This window comes from Diuraphis noxia, unplaced genomic scaffold, assembly GCF_037042655.1.
Source record: "Diuraphis noxia isolate RWA-SAM2 unplaced genomic scaffold, SU_Dnox_SAM2 contig0005, whole genome shotgun sequence".
Classification (NCBI taxonomy): domain Eukaryota; kingdom Metazoa; phylum Arthropoda; class Insecta; order Hemiptera; family Aphididae; genus Diuraphis; species Diuraphis noxia.
In genome coordinates, this window is record NW_028301715.1 from 34,840,376 (window position 1) to 34,860,446 (window position 20,071).

General features: G+C 26.5%; 2 protein-coding genes across 6 annotated transcripts in view; both read left to right on the forward strand.

Moving 5' to 3' along the window:
- The first annotated feature begins 463 nt into the window (after positions 1-463).
- Positions 464-12,301, forward strand: DCTN1-p150 (dynactin subunit 1). 5 transcript variants are annotated; one of them, XM_015520387.2, is made up of 25 exons: positions 464-737; positions 866-1,105; positions 1,250-1,383; positions 1,485-1,511; positions 1,572-1,830; positions 2,218-2,340; positions 5,247-5,415; positions 5,480-5,891; positions 5,976-6,135; positions 6,196-6,402; positions 6,464-6,646; positions 6,712-6,844; positions 7,508-7,698; positions 8,089-8,226; positions 8,283-8,468; positions 8,560-8,767; positions 8,824-9,023; positions 9,258-9,485; positions 9,562-9,739; positions 9,826-9,989; positions 10,610-10,684; positions 10,756-10,911; positions 10,988-11,077; positions 11,136-11,296; positions 11,526-12,301. In XM_015520387.2, exons 2-25 carry the CDS (start codon positions 920-922, stop codon positions 11,569-11,571), a joined length of 4,014 nt encoding a protein of 1,337 aa, XP_015375873.1. In that variant the 5' UTR covers positions 464-737; positions 866-919; the 3' UTR covers positions 11,572-12,301. The 5 variants fall into 5 exon arrangements, with proteins under 5 accessions (XP_015375873.1, XP_015375872.1, XP_015375875.1 ...); XM_015520386.2 differs by having other exon boundaries at positions 464-705; XM_015520389.2 differs by lacking the exon at positions 2,218-2,340 and having other exon boundaries at positions 464-705.
- Positions 12,302-17,667: 5,366 nt separating this feature from the next.
- Positions 17,668-20,071, forward strand: part of Unc-115a (actin binding LIM protein Uncoordinated 115a) — a 32,086-nt gene continuing 29,682 nt past the window's right edge. The window contains exon 1 of the mRNA XM_015520382.2: positions 17,668-17,945. Coding sequence (XP_015375868.1) covers positions 17,927-17,945 — 19 coding nt within the window. The 5' untranslated portion in view covers positions 17,668-17,926. The remainder of the gene's footprint in view (positions 17,946-20,071) is intronic.

The following is a 20,071-nucleotide window of genomic DNA, read 5'->3' on the forward strand; positions in this document are numbered from 1 at the left end:
TTTTTTCTTGGAGAAAGCTAATAGGTAGAAGAATTTTTGTGGATTATTCTATTAACATTTTTAATGTAAGCAATAGAAAGAAAAACTTTAATGAATTTATTATTGAAAAATAATTTACAAAATTTGAAAAAATTCTCATGATTGTAAATATTTCAAAAAGAGTCAATATAGTTAGAACATTTTAACATGCAAATGCAAAATAGTCATCTTAACATTGGATGAAAACTTCGAGTGTTGAACTACGGTTATGAATTACAACAACATTTTATAAATTAATAGATGAAAATCTGTTAATTTATTAGTGAATATCCAACATCGTAGAGACGTAGAATTTCAAACGTATATAAACCGAGTCATATACGGCCTGTTTTTTTCGAGTGGGCGACCGTATCAATTAGGTTTACTTTCTCTAGTCTTCATGATAATCGTGTTATCAATTTGATTTTACTGATAAATTTATAAATAATTAATTTTATAACTAGTTTGGAGTCTTGAATCTTGAATATCTTGACAGAATAGTAATTGTTTTGTTTCTAAATTCTTAAGAATAGATTCTCATGTTATACTCTACTTTACTAAATTAGAGGCTACTGATTAGAGATTTAAATTTTAAGCGTTTTCGTCATTTTTGGGAATTCCAGAATTTATGTGCTTTTAATAATTCTTTATTAATGTTTTAATTACTACTCGTGAAAGAGTTTTACAGTAAGTTTTAACTTATAAGCATTACTGCATTAGTAAGTTTAAACCTATACTACTTAATTACATATTGTACAGTGTTTGGTACCTTAATTTTGTGAAATTCAAAACTGTGTGTAAATAATAGTTGCTTATTGTGTTTACCTATCTATCATTGATAATTCAGGTTGGAGAATTAAGTATTCTAATTTCAACAAAATATTTCAAAGAAAAAGTCAAAATGCCTAAATTGGAATTGGGATGCAGAGTTGAGTTAACTGGAAAAAATTTACAAGGCAAAATAGCCTTTATTGGACAGACACAATTTGAAACAGGAACTTGGGTTGGCATCATTTTAGATGAACCTAAAGGAAAAAATAATGGTTCGGTCAAAAATCGTCAAGGCGTTTCAAAAACTTATTTTGAAGTAAAAGTTCAATTTAATGTTTAACTTTTGTACATTTTTATTTACTATTTTAGTGCATTGTTAATGATTGTATAACTTAAAATCTCTAACCAGTAATAGGGTATTAAGAAATTAAAATTAATTTAATCCATTTTTGTCTACCAGTGTGAAGAAAATCATGGTATATTTGTACGTCAATCTCATCTTACTCTTATTGATGAAACAGGAGCACGTTTTGATATGTCTGCTAGCACAGAATCTTTGGCTGCAAAATCATCTGTCAAGTCTCGGATAAGCAGGTAAAATAAATTCTTTGTTTTTAAAATAAGTTTTAAAAGTGTAGACATATTATTGTTACCTATTTACTTATTTTAATTTGTATGGTTTAAATACCATTTAGCCTGCGAAAAAAAATTGATACTAATGCGTAAGTTTGTTCTAAATATTTTTGAATATTTATGTAGGTCTTTATAACATATTCTTTTAGTTCTAGGCAGTCATTATCTGGTTCAAGTAGATTAAGCTTGATTGCCCCTAAAAATAAAGATGATACATTTACTTCACCTGTTTCTCGCACTTCTTCTCAGTCATCATTGGTTGGTACAAGCCGTACTCCATCACAATCATCAATTGCTCTTCCTTCTCGTACCTCATCACAGTCTTCAATGCCTGCACCATCACGTACATTGTCACAAACATCTCTTGCTGGAATGGATTCAACACCTAAACGTTCTTCTTTTGTTGAGGTATTTTACAATTTTAAATATTTTTTTAATAATTCTTTAATAATATTGTAGTGTTAAATGAATAACATTTTAAAATGCACTTTTTTATATTGAACATATTCATATTCATTTTATCATAGATGTTCGCCTTGTTTTATTTTGATATACGTGTGACCGATTGACAATTAATAGATATCACATTACATAATTGTGTAGTAAAAATATACACGTATTTTTATATATTTCATTATTTAATTATTAGATAATTTGTGTTCTTTCTTATGTAATGGTAAGTTTTAAGAAGTAATACAATTCTTTATTAAATATTTTGAATAGTCGTTTGAAATATTTTTATTTAATTGTAATCTTTAGGAACCTTAAGTATTTTGAAATAAATTATGTTTTCAGCGTACACCCATCAACGAAAAGACAAGTCGAATGTCTAAACTTATATCGCCAAAAGTGAAATCGGCTGTTAAAACGCCAATGACAAAATCATTGACATCATTAAAAGATGTATCTAACTCTGAAGTAATTTTTATTTTTGTAAAAACAAAAAGGAAATTGTAAATGTTCTATATGGCTTTTGGTTTAATATTAATTTATTCTGCTTTGTGAATACAATGAATTTAATATATTTTTAGGGCTTTATAAAAATATTCAAAAATATTTATAAAATATTATATTATGATAAAATATCTTTAAATGCAAATATTTTGGATAACCCTTTTAACGCAGAACAATCTTTGTTTTTGATGTATATTTTAATCTGTTCATCATATTTCTTATCCACATTCTGAACTAGAATACTATTGTAAAAATATTTATTTGAGTTTAAATTTAAAATTTTGATGTGAGTTGTGATAAAATATATCCCATAAAATTGAGCTCTACTCGTATACACTGTAGATTAATATTAAACAAAAAAATCTTATTTCAACAATAAATATCCTTATAATACAAATTTAATATTATTCTACATTGGAATTTAGATGATCCATAATCTATACAAATTTGACTGTAATAATAAATGTCCTATGTGAAAACAATCACTCAGAACAATATATTATACTTAATTATAAATTAAATTTTTCCTGTATGGTTATTAACCATTTGTGGTTTTATACATTTTTTATTCCATTCATTATAAGTTATAACTTAAAACTTTATTTTAATATAAACTGTTCGGTTGTGGAAAAGGTTTGGTGAATTTAATTAAAAAATATTTAATCATGGTTATATTATAGCGCTGCACTAAAATAATTATTGCACATCTTTTCAGCTTAATAAATAACAATAATAAAATAATTAATCTTCAAACTCAATATAATACTTAAAAATATTATTTAAAAATGAAGTTATTGGATTAGTTGGAAGATTAAGTGATACTCATTTGGTTCATACACTTTAATAGATAAACAGTATTTAAGTATTATAGTATAACTTATTTAATTATAGTTTAGTTAAAAAAATTCTTTGATTTAGTTTATGTGAGCTATCTCTAATTATAAGACTGTTTAATTATTTATCAATTTAAAATCTAGTTGTATTAATTTATATAATTGTTTCGATTAATCAAATAACATATTTTATATATCATTTAATTTATCACATTAAAATAATTTATGAATAAGATCAAATGCTCATTATTTTCACCTAAACTCGAAATGTTTCAAATATTCATTGTAATTTGTGATATTAGTATTATATATATTATTTAGATGATTATATGATGATTAATTGATTTATATTTAGTTATTATTTATTAGTTGATATGTTACTTATCAACTTTTTGAGCTATAAATTATTTTTAAATTAATATTTGTAATTACCTCAAATATTTTATAAAGAAAGTTGTTTAACAAAACATGGTGTTTATAGTTATACGGTTATGGTTTTATAGTTGCATTATTTTGAATATAGAAGGAATATTCCAAAAAAAAAAAAAGAAATAAGGTTATCATTTAAAATGTTATTTAGTTTCTTATTTAATAGCAAATGATGGTCTCGAATAATTTTTTTTTGGATTCTGGAGGAAACATTTCTTTTTTAACTTCATTACATTGTAATTTGTTTCATTCTAGTTTAATTAAAGTTTAAATATGAATTTATTTACTTTCAAAAAACAATCCATATCTATATATTATCTAATTTTCACATTTATTGTAGGTACTGTAAGTTTTTATTTTATCTATGTTTGCAATTTTGCATGTATTATATGATTTATATGTTAATCTAATATGTACAGAATGGATATTAGAATATTTTTTAAAATATCAATATTATTTAATATTTGTCGTTATTGTGAATTTGCACGTTTGCTTTTGTGTCATTCAATATTGATTCTTATGGTAATTATAGCATTAGGAATAAGGAGTATACTCAACTTGATTCATGTTTTTGTCCTAGTTCGTGCCAGGGGCGAACGCAGGAAAAAATTTCGGGGGGGGGGGGGGGGTGAAAAATTTAAAGTAGGTATTCATAAATATCATATTATTCATACTGTATGTCTGTATTACACTTTTCTATATTTTATTTTAGTCACTTATACTATATACATAAATACATAATACATACAGTGGTTGAATTGGGGGAGGACGCAGGGGGACTGAGCTACTCTTCATTTTTCTTCAAATTATAGCGTACCCCTTTATTATATTCATCAAGGAATAGGGTTACTATTAAATTGCTTAATTATTCAACTTCATTTAGAGTCCACCTTTATTTTTTTTTTCCAATTCAACCACTGAATACATATATAATATACATATTACATAATAATATAATATCATAGATAATAATTAATAGGTAACTAATTATTACAATTTGTAGGTTAGTGTAGGTTAGTTGTAGGAATTTCCAGTAGACGGCAATTACACTCGTTGTCTGTCTACATTACGTACATCATCGGATTGGCAGCCATCGATGTCGATCAGTTATAAATAAGTTATAACATACTGTCATACTCACTTCGAAACTGCATTATCATACATTTTATTGGTGATTTTACTGTATCCATTAATTTACAAACCACGGGAGAAGGGAAACTTTTTAATAACTAATAATATATTTTAATTTTTTTGAAATGTTATTAGTAATACACTAATACATTTGTAGGTCAGATAATTTATTTTTTGTACATACTATTTCGGGGGGTGTTTAAATCCCTACCCCCCCTGCGTTCGCCCCTGGTTCGCGCATGTGAATCGCCTTTTATTTCTGCATCATATGCTTAAGATGAGATATATACATGTCACCTTGTGTTTATTGTTGATTGCAAATATAAATGATATATTGACTATTAAAAAAATATTTGCATTCTTATAATTATGCATACTTCTTATTCCTTATACTATGATGGCAATAATCTAATAATATCATATAATTCAATATCCATTGTATCTTTTATATATATATATATTTTTATTATTTAATAGACTGAATTTGTTGAAGCTCTCAAACCACATTATACACCTGGATCATCTGTGACACCAAGTTCAACCACCCCTACACAAAGACCATCTTCAAATATGGCTGATGCGGTTGAAATCCAAAATCTAAAGGATCAATTACAAGATTATGCTGAAAAGTTAGACGTAGTCAAAAGTAAAAACAGATCATTTTTAGGTGGCTAATTTGTGTTAATATGCCTATTATTTTTGTTTTATAGCAAGGCTAAAAGAAAAATCTCATGATATTGATATGATGAAATTGCAGCTAGACCAAGCATCAGAATTTAAAATTAAAATTATGGAATCTCATTCAGCATTAAAAAAGGAATTAGAAAGAGTTAAAATGGAGAAACAAGATGCATTAGAAGGAAAAGACGAGTATAATGAAATGGCTGAAACTTTAGAAATGGCAACTCTTGATAAAGAAATGGCTGAAGTTAAAGCAGAAACACTGCAATTAGAATTAGACCAAGCAAAAGAGCGCATTGAGGAATTAACAGTAGACTTAGAACTCTTAAAAGCTGAGTTTGAAAAAGGAAATGAAAAAGAAGAAGGAGGAGATGGTGCCAATTCTTTTAAAGTCAAGCAACTTGAACAACAAAATTTACGTCTTAGAGACACCCTTGTCAAGTAAACATTCTTATTTTTCTATCATTATCTAAAATTGATTGTTTCCTATTTAGTTTAAACACTTTAAACTTATTTAATCTTTAGATTACGAGACTTATCGGCCCATGAGAAACACCAAACACAAAACTTACAAAGAGAGATTGAAGAAAAGACCAAACAATGTAATGATTTGCAAAAGTCTAATGAAAAGTTAACAGCTAGAGTTGAAGAACTTGTATCTCAAGTCAATGATTTACATGAACAGGTTTTATATTAATTTTTAAATAGAGAGTTTAACTGAATTAATATATTATAATATTAATAGGTGGATGCAGCTTTAGGAGCAGAAGAATTAGTTGAACTTCTGGGTCAACAAAAATTGAATTTGGAAGATAAAGTTGTAGAATTAGAAGAAGCAGTGACTGATCTAGAAGCGATACAAGATATAAATGATCAACTTCAAGAGGATAGTAGAGAGTTGGAAATGCAATTACGTGAAGAATTAGATTTGGCCAATGCTAATATTAGAGAGGTTTTGAATTGTATTAATAGTAATCATTTTTTTTTTTATTTATAAGTTATATTTATTTTAGTGTATCAAAGAAAAAGAACGAGCATTGGAAAGTTTAGCTGATCGAAGTTTAGTTATTGTAAAGTTTAGAGATCTGGTTAATGAACTACGAGAACAAAATCAAGATTTACAAACTCAATTAATGAGAGAATCTGCATCAAAAGATGAAGTCCGATCATCAATACCAGAAATGCTTGACTTTAAGGTTAACTATAAGTTAAAATATTTATTATTTGAAAAAAAAAAATATGAATATGTATTTTTTATTAGAAAATGTTTGCTGAAACTAAAGCTCATAGTCGAGCAATTGATTTGGAACTACGTAGAATGGAAACACAAGAAGCTCAGCAACATATACAGTATTTATTAGCATATATGCCAGATTCATTCTTGTCTGTTGGAGGTAAGTTTGCTTCTGCTAACTTTATAATTTTTTTATGTTCATGGATATCTTCTGACAACAATTTAAAAACTTAGTATATTATTTAAGCGTTACTAAAATATACATTTTCTTAAAATTATTTATCATGTATTTTTTGTTGTTGATTTAAATATTGGAGTGTATTATTAAACTTAAATGCTTAAACATTACCTGTATTTTCTCTTTGGTTTTTAATATTTAAAAATTGTCATGAAACGCTTAATAATTAAAATATAAATAATCAACAAGAAATCATAGTTAATGTTCCTACTTTAAAGATTTATCAATGACATTAAATTAATTCTCTCTATACTCTACTTCAAATAAATTTGGGAAAAATTCATATTAAAACGCATTGCAGTTTGAACATTTGCAGTCTTGCTGGTTACCGGCCAACAACAGCAGTTCTACCATTCCGAGTATGCGCAGTTTTTCTAACTTATTTATTATGTTATACCTAATGCCTAATAACATAAATTTGAAACTGCTAAATGCAAATTTGTCATGTTGTCTGTTTGTAAGATGAAAACATATTGTGTGCATGTGATGTCCTCATTGTCCTCTAATAATGCTGCATTGGTTAATTATAATACTGTTAAAGCACATCAGTTATTTAATATTAAATTATATTTGATGTTTTATTAGGTGATTATGATGCTATACTATCACTTTTATTATTGCCACGCATGATTTGGAAAAGTGAAATACTCATGACACATGTCCGTGATAAATATCCTGATGTTCAAGAAATTACTAAAGAAATTCTTATTAAAGACCATTCTGCAGAACAATTTGCTACTCGTTCTCGTTTGTCATTTTACTTATATAGTTTGCAGGTTTATATTTATATTTTCTATAATATTTTTAGTACAGTAGAGTTTTGCTTATTTAGGCTAGATGGGACCAGATTCTATTCGAATTATTGAAAATCCAGATTGAATGGAATGACTTTTTTTCAACTTACTAATAAATATTTTTCAAAAAAATCATGTTATAAACACATAATATGAACCTAAAAATATATGTATTCATTAATTAATATACGCTGTATAGTAGATAACAATAGATATTGATATAAATCATTTTTTTATAATATATATATATATATATATACATAAGTATTATAGTACAAAATATAAATCGTTTGGATAATCTGGATATCCAGACTAGCTATAACTGGATCAGCGAGACTACTGTGCAATGTAAATAATCAAATTCATTCTCAGGCTGCATTAAGACAATTTGTTCATGGAATGAATACAACAACACCAGAAACATTAATCAAAATTGGTGAATCATATCCAGATATGACAATTCAAGAAAAAGTTTTAAATGGATATATTGAAATGTTGAAAATTGATCAGGTGATTTTGTGTTTCTCATAATTGTGTTATACTTACAATATATTGATTATGTGTAGTTGGATGAAAATGTCAATACTGAAAACTTGGAACGATGTGTTGCTTATTTTAAACATGTGTATGTACCTATTATACAAGATTTCAATCCACATTATGAACATTTATTATTAGACAATGTATCGGTTTTATCAGCTGCATGTAATACCATTCAAACGGATGCTAATATAATAAAATGTGTCATACAAGTAATTTTTATAGAAATTCCAAATAAATAAAACTATTAATATTATGTTAGTTATTTTTTTGTATTAATAATTTCATGTGTATTTATTTTAGTGTGATAGTTCTTCTAATGTTCTAAAATTGTGTGATGATGTATCAGTTGCTTGCGAAGTAATTCATCAACATTTAAAACAAATTAAAAAACGTGCAGATATCAATAGCACTACAAAAATAGATTTGAGTTCTTCCATACAGTATGCAGAAAAATTAATAACTGTATTGAGAGAGACAGCTAAATGTGCAGTCAGTCAAATCTCACTAGGTAATCTTAAACTAACCATAAATTTACTTATTAACCTTATAATATAAATATTTTAGATGATAAAAAAATAAACATTGAAAGTATTATGCAAGTAATGAACAATTCAGTTGAAAAAGTATTTGAAAAAGAAGAATCAAGTAAAGGAGTGGCAATATGCTTGAAAATGTGTATTTCGACTCTTGCTGGAGAAATTGCTAATGCTGCTCAAGTTATTCTAGAAGCTGATATGACATTACCCACTTCTGATAAATCTAAAGTAAAATCATTATTTAATCAGACTGGGGTTTGAATTTTCAACTAAATATCTTATCCTAAGTTTAGATTGATTAAAAATTTATATTTATAACTTAATTTAATTTAATTTATTTTATGTGTTATATTATTGACGGTTGTTCAACAAACAATCCTTACCCATTGTAATAAGTTGATTATAAAAATAATCAATAACTAATTTATAAATAGCATTATTTAAAAAAGATAATATTTTTAGAATATTCCACCTATCACTGAACGGGCAAAACAAATTAAAAGTGAACTAGAGGAAACTAAAGCTTTAAGAAATACAATTAAATCTAAAGAAAATGATATACTTGAGTTAAAAATGGCTCTTCGATCCAAACAAGAAGAAATCGGTGAACTCAATGTTAGGAAAGAATTAGCTGAAAAAAAACTATCAACTACAATACATGAATCAGAAATGTCTATTGAAAAACTACAGGTATTAATTCTAAATAGTAAATTATTGAAGAATAATTATTTTTAATGATATGTAAATAATGTATTAATTTTTTTAGAGGAAATTGGATGAAACACAACAACAATTAAAAAGAAAATCAAAAGAATATGAAGAAACAATGGATCATTTGCAAGCTGATATTGATTCACTAGAAACCGAAAAAGGAGAACTTAAAAATAAACTTAAAAATTTCTCTAAAAAAATACTCATTGAGGGTATAAACAAATCTGCATCAAGTGAGTTTTATATTTTTAAGCTGTATGTCTGTAATTAAAATATAGTTTTTAAATTTGAATTGCATACTTATTATTTTTATTTTTAGTGACTGCTACAGGGAATGATAGCAATAAACCATATCAAGAGTCTCCATTCTTACTTAATGAATTAAAATTAACTAAAATGGCATTAAAACATGAAATAGACCAAAGAGCCAAGCTTGAAAATAATTACTGTGAACAATTATTTTCTCAATTAAAACCATTGCCTGTAAGTTGATAAACTTATTTTTATTTATTTAGCAACAATAATATAATTATGCTAATAAGCTTGTTGCAACATAATAATCATTATATTTTACTATTTAAAACGGTCTTCAATATTGAAGTTCCCAATTTTGATTTCTAGTTCATTCGGATTGCCTTTTAATTTCATACTATTCTTCAATTTATCTTAGCATTATACATAAGGGTTATTTACCATTAACTATTGGGAAAAATAAAAATAAATACTTTTAGATTAATATTTAATGTTAAGATGGTACTATTTATCATTGTTATAATAGTTGAATTGCTTGAATATTGTAACTATTTATAACATTAGAATTGTATAATCTTGAATGAACTCAGTACATACTCAGTCAATTAATAATAATAGTAATTAAAATATTATTACTTTAAATTATATATTTAATTAGTATATATATCAAGTCATCAATATTGAATCTGTTTTCAACTTTTCTCTAGACAATTTTTAAAATGTGCATGTCTAATTATTTCCTTGTTAAGACAGCAATGAATAATTGCCTACTTAGTTCAAAATATTTATAATTTATGATCACACTCGTCATTAATTCACTGAAAAGTAATAGTTATTATGATTGTTTTTAGGTGCCTAGGGAACCGTCAGATGAAGAAAAACATAGAGTAGTTGAATTAAAGAAATTAGGCAATGAATTATTAAATGTAAGTGATCATTTTTAATAATTATTGACTATTGTATTACCTTATTTATAATTATGCAAATCTATGTTTAGGATTTTCATAAAACATTAACAAACATAAATGTTCTGGATGTAACTAAACGTGTACCAGGAAGAAAACTCGCATCAGATGAGAATATATCAGCTAAACAAGTTCTAGACCACAATTTGAAATGGAAACAATTACAAAAGAGATTGGATGTTTTACAAGTAACAATATTAACGTTTACTAATTCAGAAGTCATTAATAGTATTATTTCATTTTGTTTTATCTTTATTTTAACAGGATAATTATAACAAAGAAATAATTAAAAGGCAACATTTTGGATGTGTTGAAACAGAAATGACTACTTTCCCAACACCAGCTTTAAAAAAGGTTTAAAAAATAATTTATACATTATGATAGATATTTTCAATTTAATTTTTAATCATAGGCATTAGAAGAAGAAGAACCTGTATTAGCTGCTGAGTTTGTAATACCAAAACCTCCAAACTGGTCTGGACCAACAAATATAAAAGTTGAAATGGATACTAAAGTCTTAGCTTCATTACAAAATCAAGTTACTAATGCTGCTCAAATAAATCCTCGTGTTCGGTATGTAGTTATAAAAATTCCATTTGTTTACAATTACCAAGCTAAAATACTAATTTGTATTAAGTTACCACCTTTCTAGTTTCTACACATACACTCACTCAACTGTTAATTTCCCAAATAACTCAAAACTAATTTTTTTAAGATGTAGTATACAAAATTACATAAATAAATAAACCATAAATTTGGTCGTCAACATTAAATTTAAAAAATATGTTTTATTGTCTTTCAGTTACAATTTTGCTTATACGACTGAAGAACTACTTGGAACTAATTGAATAGCTGTACTAGATACCAAGTTTAGGTATATTGTTTTTATATTAAATTATTATAATACAATTTTACTGGATATGATATTTATGTTTTATTTTAATGTGATACTGTACACTAACAATATACTTATTTTGTATCTTATATTATTTAATTAATAATATTTGTAAACCATAAATTTAAATTTAAAAAATTTAGTTTAATTTCCATACTAAAAAATTACCTATTTTAGATAATTCTGATAACAGCTTTCTGTAATAATAATGTAATTTTCTAATGAAATGTTTGTAAATTGTTGTATGCATGTAAAAAAATAATATTACTTTTAATATATAGGGTATAACAGAAATGTCTGACAAATATAATTAACTATGAAATGACTTGTTACACATTGGAACATTTTTGTGTATTCAATCATATACAGTACTTATCATATATTTACACAAATATTAATATTAGTGAATTTAATTACCCATAACTGGTTATATAGTTTGAGGGGGGATTTTCTGGTCGGAGATTGTCCTAGATTCACTTAAAACAAAATGACATCAATAATACTATTTCAACAAATAGACTCAAATTATACAAAACCAGAAAATGTAATAAAAATTACTTGAGAAAAGACTGTGACTAATACAGTAGAATTATTGATATTTTTCTATATGATAAGTACATTGTTATCTAAAGCTTTAAACTGCTAATTAAATTTTGATTAAATAAAATATTATTTATTTGGAATTATGTTTTTTTTTTTTTTTATTGATATATTACTATTATATACATATATGATTTTGTTTTGTTAAATTTTGATAGAAGATATATGTCCTCTTTTTAATACATTATGTAGATTCATAAATTCTGGTTTGTAACTAATATTATCATCATTTTAACATAATAATATTTTGATAAAACCTATCTACCATGGACATACGAGTCTAACTAGTCTGAGTAGAAAATAAAAAAGTAGATACAATAGGTACAATTTTGTGGCCTGTTTCAGGTGATCATTTCAAAAATATGTTTAACAGATATGCACAAGTGAAAAATTAAAAAAAATTCGGTAGAAAAAGACAGAGAGGGACTAAACTAATAAAGTATATACAAATAAATTAGGTAATAAAATTAGGCTAAATGCATATATTAACTCTAAATTAAATACTTTTACAAAAATAAATATAACAGGTGACAGCCGACAGGTGTTTAAATAAAAGGAAGTTTATTTCCTCCCTCTGACCATGGCTCAAGCTCAACATAGGCAAAATGGAATTACGCAATAATTGTTTGAGTAGTCTTATAGTAAATCCCCCATTCAAAAATAAATTAAGAAAAGTATTTTTGAAGGTATGACATATAAATTTATCTAAATATTGACTCTAAACATTTTAAAATTAATTTTTTTAAATGCGTTTGAATTTTTTAAATGTTTATTTATATTTTTAATTTCAAATAATAATAAAATATTAAACCAATAAATTAAACCCTCAATTATATTATAACTTGTAATTTTTTTAATAACTTATTTTACTTTAAGACAGTGGCGTGCAGATCCCTTTTTCCATGTGGGGCAAAGCAAATTTTTTTTACACCCACCACCCACCTATTACTAAAAGTTACAAATATGAAAACACAATATCTATTAAATAAAAAAAAAAAATTAAAAAAACCCACACCCACCCCACTTTCAAGTGGGGCCTAGGCGGCTAGGCCCCATTTGTGTCTTGTCTGCGCGCCACTGCTTTAAGATAGCTCAAAAATCAATTTTACATGAATGCATTTTTATCAGTGTAGCGCGTGGGTTTTCCTCTTAAATTGTAATATAAATTTAATAATATTATAGTGTTAGGTTTACAACGTCTTAGAATTGATAATTTGTAAATCCTGCATAGTAAAATTTAGTCAGTAACCATTTTAATTTCATCTCATATTGATTTTCATTATTCTAAATTTGCAATAGTTGCATCTTGCATGTACGATGTACCTGTATGTATTAAATTAAATTATAATATGTGATAATTATATTATAATTACTAGTAAGCATTGAGCAAAAGTTACTGATATTTCCACGATATGATAAGTATTTTATTTTTACATTTATTAAAAAACAATTTTTTTATAAACCACTATCTTATATAGTTGTTTATATTAAAAATTCAATTATCTGCCCAGACAATATAAATCGATATCCACCTATATGGTGAATTGTGTATTTATTGTACATCTATGCTCTATTCGTAGTTAAAATTTATTTGTTTAATGTTTTACACAAAATTGATTTTCTATAAAAATTTTAAAGTATTGATAAACATCACAATTCATAAATTTACAATATCAATAAAATATAGAAGCCATCATGCCACCGACCACCGTAAAAATACATTAAATTAATTTAAACGTCGTCACGGAGATAAAATGTAACATGTAAGAATATGCTTTTATGTTAATTCAGTGTATTTTATTATTATCCTACATAAATCAGGCGAATTTAGAAGATGTGCAAAAGAAAATATTTGGCACACCGTCGTATAGATATAGACTAAGAAAATTATTGTTTATCAACAGTACATATAAATATATAATATATAATATAACCAACATTAGTTAGTTATAGACGTGTGAACACATGCTTACCTACCTATATCTTGTTTATAAAGGTCAAAGACTAAAATATTTTAATAAGTCACAATTGATTCAGTTTTTATTCTTGCTAATTTGTTACTTTATTATTTGAGCCATGAGCTAATAAACAATATGACCGCATAACATTACGAGTTATGATTAAACATGAGTGAAATACAGAATACTATTTACGTCGTATTTTATACTTACTAGAAGCTTAATTGCGTGCAACGTTTAATACTTATCTCATATTATACACAGAGACTTTCTCACAAGCAGGAGGACTTTTGAAAGTACCTAGTTAATGAAAAAAAAAATACCTTACAGACAGTTATAAAAGCTGATTGAAATGGTTGTAGTTGTGATCGAAGTTTACTAGAAAAGTAAGAGGGAAACTTACATTTTTAAAATAAAGCATAATATATTTATATAATAGGCAAACGATATAAAAAAATCTCCCATGGCACCTCGCACCTACTTGTTTAGGTGATATCCTACTATCTTAGTATTTCAAATATCAATGTTTTAATTATTTATGATCCATTTATCGTATATGTTTTCTATTTCGCAATAAATAATAAACAAAAAAATCCCTATTTAACATTTTTTTTTTTAGTTTTATAAATCGTTAGTATTTAACTAGAAAATTAAAAAAATAGATATTTATGGGAGAGGTGGCTTAATAATTATGTTATAGAGGAAGGGGGATCATGCTAACCTATATATATATATTAATATTTAATATTAAATTACATAGTGTAATGCGCTGTTGCAGCATATCTCCGTATGCATATGCTATTTAGTCATACATAGATATAGGTAATGTAAATAGTATTTACTAAATACTAATATGATATGACGTTGGTTGTTAGGTTGTACGTAAGACTGACATCGTTGATCCTTATTTATGAAAATATAACTAATGGTTATTTTACTTATTTGCATTAATATATTATTTTAATTTTCAGTACAATTTTCTTAGTACCTACTTACTACCTATAATAATGAGTAATGACTATAATGTAATATAATATTTGATTGTATGCAGTGGCGTACCCAGGATTTTCGAATGGGGGGGGGGCTAAATCTATATCGGTATTCGGTACCATAATAAACATAACGTTTATGCTTTGCTTAGACTAGGTCATTGTTACTAAAGATAATACGTTGTATTCAATACCGTTTTTTAGAAATATCATGGTTTGTACTTTGTCTTTTATAATATAAAATGTATTCCAAAACATGGCCAATGGGAGGGGCTGAACCCCCCTAAGCCCCTCCGCTGGGTACGCCACTGATTGTATGTATCAATTATATTATACTAGATACCTATACATTATACCTATGCTATGTAGTATAGTATTATATGCATACCTTATAACATACAAGTTATATTATCTTATGAGTTATGACTGTTGACTATAATATAGGTAGGTACCTAATTTTGTAAGTATGATGTCGATGTGCATGCGTTTGTACATATTTGTGAGTAAATTTCAATTTATCACATTCATAATATAAAATATACTTAGTAGGTACCGTACCTACATATAGGTAATATAATAATATGTAGGTATGTATATTATTCGTCGTAACGCCACATCGATTTAGAGATTAAAATAATCTGTTTCGAACAGTCGAGTCGTGGTAACAGTCAGTGTTTTAGAAGTTGAAACACCCCTTACCATTTCAATATTGTATTTATGAAAAATATATATTTGTTATATGCCTCAAATTTCTACATTATAAATATTATTTTACCCATATATAAATATATTTATACTAAACATATAACCTATAAAGATTAATAATTATAGAAAAAAATAATGCCCAAAACCTCGAGGGCCGAGAGTTAAATAAAAAAAAATATGAAGATTGATAACTACAATATAGTGTGTAATAAGCGCTCTTTCCACAAGTTATATTTTAATATAAAATTAAAACATGTTCCTTAAAAAAATCCTGACTATATGTGTCTGCTCTTTCAGAATGGATATCAATACTATATAGCTCAAATTTCAATCAACGAAACATGAACAGTTGTTGAACGGTTAGTTATAATTACGGCTGAGATATTTGTAGAAAACTATATTTTTTGGTGATTGTAAAACTTTGTAAGTACATAATTTGAATTATGTAACAAAAAATCCATTTATATAACTTTTTTCTTTTTAATTTTATATAATGTACCCTTGGCAACATTATGGGCCATTGGGCTTAAACCTTATTAAGGCAACATATTATAAAATTTTTTGTTTTGAATTTTTAGACGTTTCTATTTTAGTTCATTTCCGGTATTTTTTCTTTATTAAATTCTATCAATTGAATTATTTGAAAACCTATTTTTTGTTTTACGTCTTTATAAATTAATTATTTTACACAAGCTGTGTTGTATGGGTTGAGTTAGGTAAATAAAAATATAATTGATTTACGCTTAACAACTTCATGATGTTAAAAATATTTTTATTATATCAATAAGTTCGATGACCTTGTATGTCAGAAACACTTTAAAATAATAAAAAAAGGTAAATAAAATAAGGTAATTGCTAAATAATTTTTAAATTCAATCAATATTTTATAATTTTTTTCTTTATTAAATAAATACGTTTTTTTGCATATTATATACTTATATCAATATAAATATAAATGGTTAATTAAAAACCATTTTTAGAGGATTATTCATTATAATTGTTGACATTTTAAATGGATTTTGAAGGTTTTTTAGCGCATTTAATTCATAGCCCTAGTATATAATAATAGTTTAGGTATGAGGTAAAGATACTAAGTAAATATCACATTGAATTTCCAATTTATTTCATAGATCGTGATAAAAGCAATTTACCTACATAGTTAATATATTATTTTTCATAGGTAAAGTATATATAGTAATGCATGTAGGACTACAGGAGGATTTAAAACACTTTCGTCTTTCGTGTCGTTCATACGAAAAAAAGTGAACGGATTTAACCAATCCACTAATTGACTAATCCAGTTCCGGTGCTCACACTTCTGGGCTCATGCTATTATTAAGCTGTGATGTTTGTTGCGATTCCGTTTAATTTGTGCAACAGTAAAAACAAGGTCAGTGTTGTAACCCGCATCGGGTTAACTGGCTAATATAATAATCCGCTTATAATATTGTGTACGGTGCTGCTGCGCGCGCAAATCACATAATATTATATTCTAATAATATCGAATAAGAGTTACCCTTCGCATGACGTATTAGTTTCTGTAGACATTAGACAAGGAACGATGTATAATATTATAATATATTACCGTCCGAAGGTCATCGCCGCGACGGCACCACCACCGCGGCGTCAACACACAGTTTATCGTTGCGCGGGTGTATTCGATTTCGCTCTTCCCCCGGTGGCGTTTTGCGATATGCCGCCGTCACGTTTGCTGCACTGCGTATTTACAACCCCTTGCCCACCGCGGACGACTAGACATCCCGTCCACCAGGAGGGTTTCCCCATTGGCATTATCATCTCGCCAGTCGCCACTCGCCAGTCGTCACCGTTCCTAATATCGCCACTAAATTAGTCTCGTCAGTCGCCAAAAGAGGGAGGTTTGAGTGTTGACGCGACAAATCTAAAAACGTCGCGTTTTGCTTGTTTATTCGTTTTACGTCTCCAACTTGTGCCGTATATCGTTCTGCAAAAGTGATAAAACTTTTTGCGTTCACATCCGTCAAACGAACACGAACCGCTGCCGGTTGAAGTTGAAAGTGGATACCTTGTACGTGCCATGGAAACGAAGGATAAAGGTAGGCAGACTTTGGATTTCGTCAATGTTAAGTATTAAGCATTTAGCAGTTGGGGGGATGATTTCGACTGTTATATTTTGTCGGCCAAACGTACAAGTAAAGAACATATAAGTTGCCAAAGGTCGTGTTGTCGAAAAACGATTTCGCAACCTCTATAGAGATCAGCACTAGTCCCCTTTGATATGCCAACGCAAATAATTTTTGATACCTACTTTCTTGTTGGCCACTGATATGTATTATCTTATTCTTAGGTGTTAAACGAGACTTGCCTTGTTTACTGTCTGAGGACTGGAATATATAAATTATTAAGAACCTATTTCATGTTGCACTAGCAGTAATTTACAATCTGAACTGATGATTTGATTATTGATGATGAATTTTAAGTGTGTAGTATTAATAGGTTGTCTACATTAGATTTGATATTGTCCTGCTATTTAACTAGATTTACTTCCAATTACATTGTTCAGTGTGACAGTACAAATTCTATGTTCAAATGTTTGATCAACAATATCCCATAAATTGTGTTAGATTTTGATATCTACTACTAATTAGAAATCTGAGTCTCAAATAGAATTTTTTTCATTTAAATACTAAAAAATCATGTTATCTATTAATTTTATTCAAAGTAATTTATAATCTCAATAATATTTACAGGCACATTTTTTTTTTAAATTTAGATATACCTAGATGTACTTGCAAGATATAGTTGCTTTCAAGTTATTCAACTTTCTATAAATTCTGTTTTTTTAATTACCTACTCGGTTAGGTTAAATATTTTAGTAGGTATTCGTGTTAAATTTATTATTTTAAGTATCTCTAAGATAAAAGTATAAATATAAGGATAAGTGCTAACCAAATATTAAAATCTGATCTACCTAAAGGCTAAGATGTATTTTTCAATTGTCTATAATACAATTTTATTCTAGTACAATACCTATAATATGGCTACTTATATGCTTATTGTAAAACTAAAGTACCTACCTATATAAATTTTATAATAAAATAAAATTATGTTCTTCAATAATACAAGTAAAAAATCGTAAAAAATTTAGGTAGGTACCTATAATTAAAATATGAACACTAATGGTTAGGTAACACTATCGTCTATCAGTGTTTTTTCAGTTAATTTAAAAATGATATTCTTTTAAACAGCTGATCAGTCTTGACACTTGATAGTAGTGAATTGATTGATAAACTGGTTTAAGATTATATAAGTATCTATTAAAATATATATTATTCTATTGTCAGACATGACTTAAATCAGTTATCTAATATCAATCTATTATTTTATTTTTAATATGTAGATTTTGACCTAAAGAGATGCACTATATATATTTGAACTTTAGAATGATCGAAACAAATCACCTAAACATTTAATAATGTATCATTATAAAAATTATATATATTTAATACATAATATGTTAAACATTTTTAATCAACAAATCTGAAGATTAAAAATGATTAATTTTAGATCAACTAGGGTAAATTAAAAAAAAAACCATTATATACCTATAGGTAGATTCCTAAAATATTGTTATTTTTAAATGTATACCTTGTTTTACTCTACCAAATAAGAATATTCAAATTATGTAAGTCAACAATTCCTAAAAAATTCTGATTACTCGCTGTTTAGAATATGTAATTGGACAAATGCAAGTATAATTTATTTCTTAATTATTACTACAATAATCACTAATAATAGTTACTAGTATCTCTAGGTAGATTATTTTTAATTATTTATAAAAAAATATGTTAATATATTAATTATTACTCATAAAGTCATAATAATACCTTTTGCTTCTATATTATTATTATATCATATTTTAAATAAGTATCTAATATTCTTCGGCATAGGTACATGTAAAGTCTTTAGACTGACCAAAGTATAGATAATAATGTTGGTAAATATAAAATATTAATATTATATAAATAATATTGTGACTATTTGACCACTAACCTTTTACATATTTATACTTATGAGTTAAGTATGTTGCAAGTTATAATTTTATACATATTAGCTTTATAGTTTATTATACTACTTTTCACATAACTCCATAGAATAGAAATCCTGAATGTTTTGACTATTCATGTGTTATTGACTTATTGTCTTCATGAGTACTTATAAG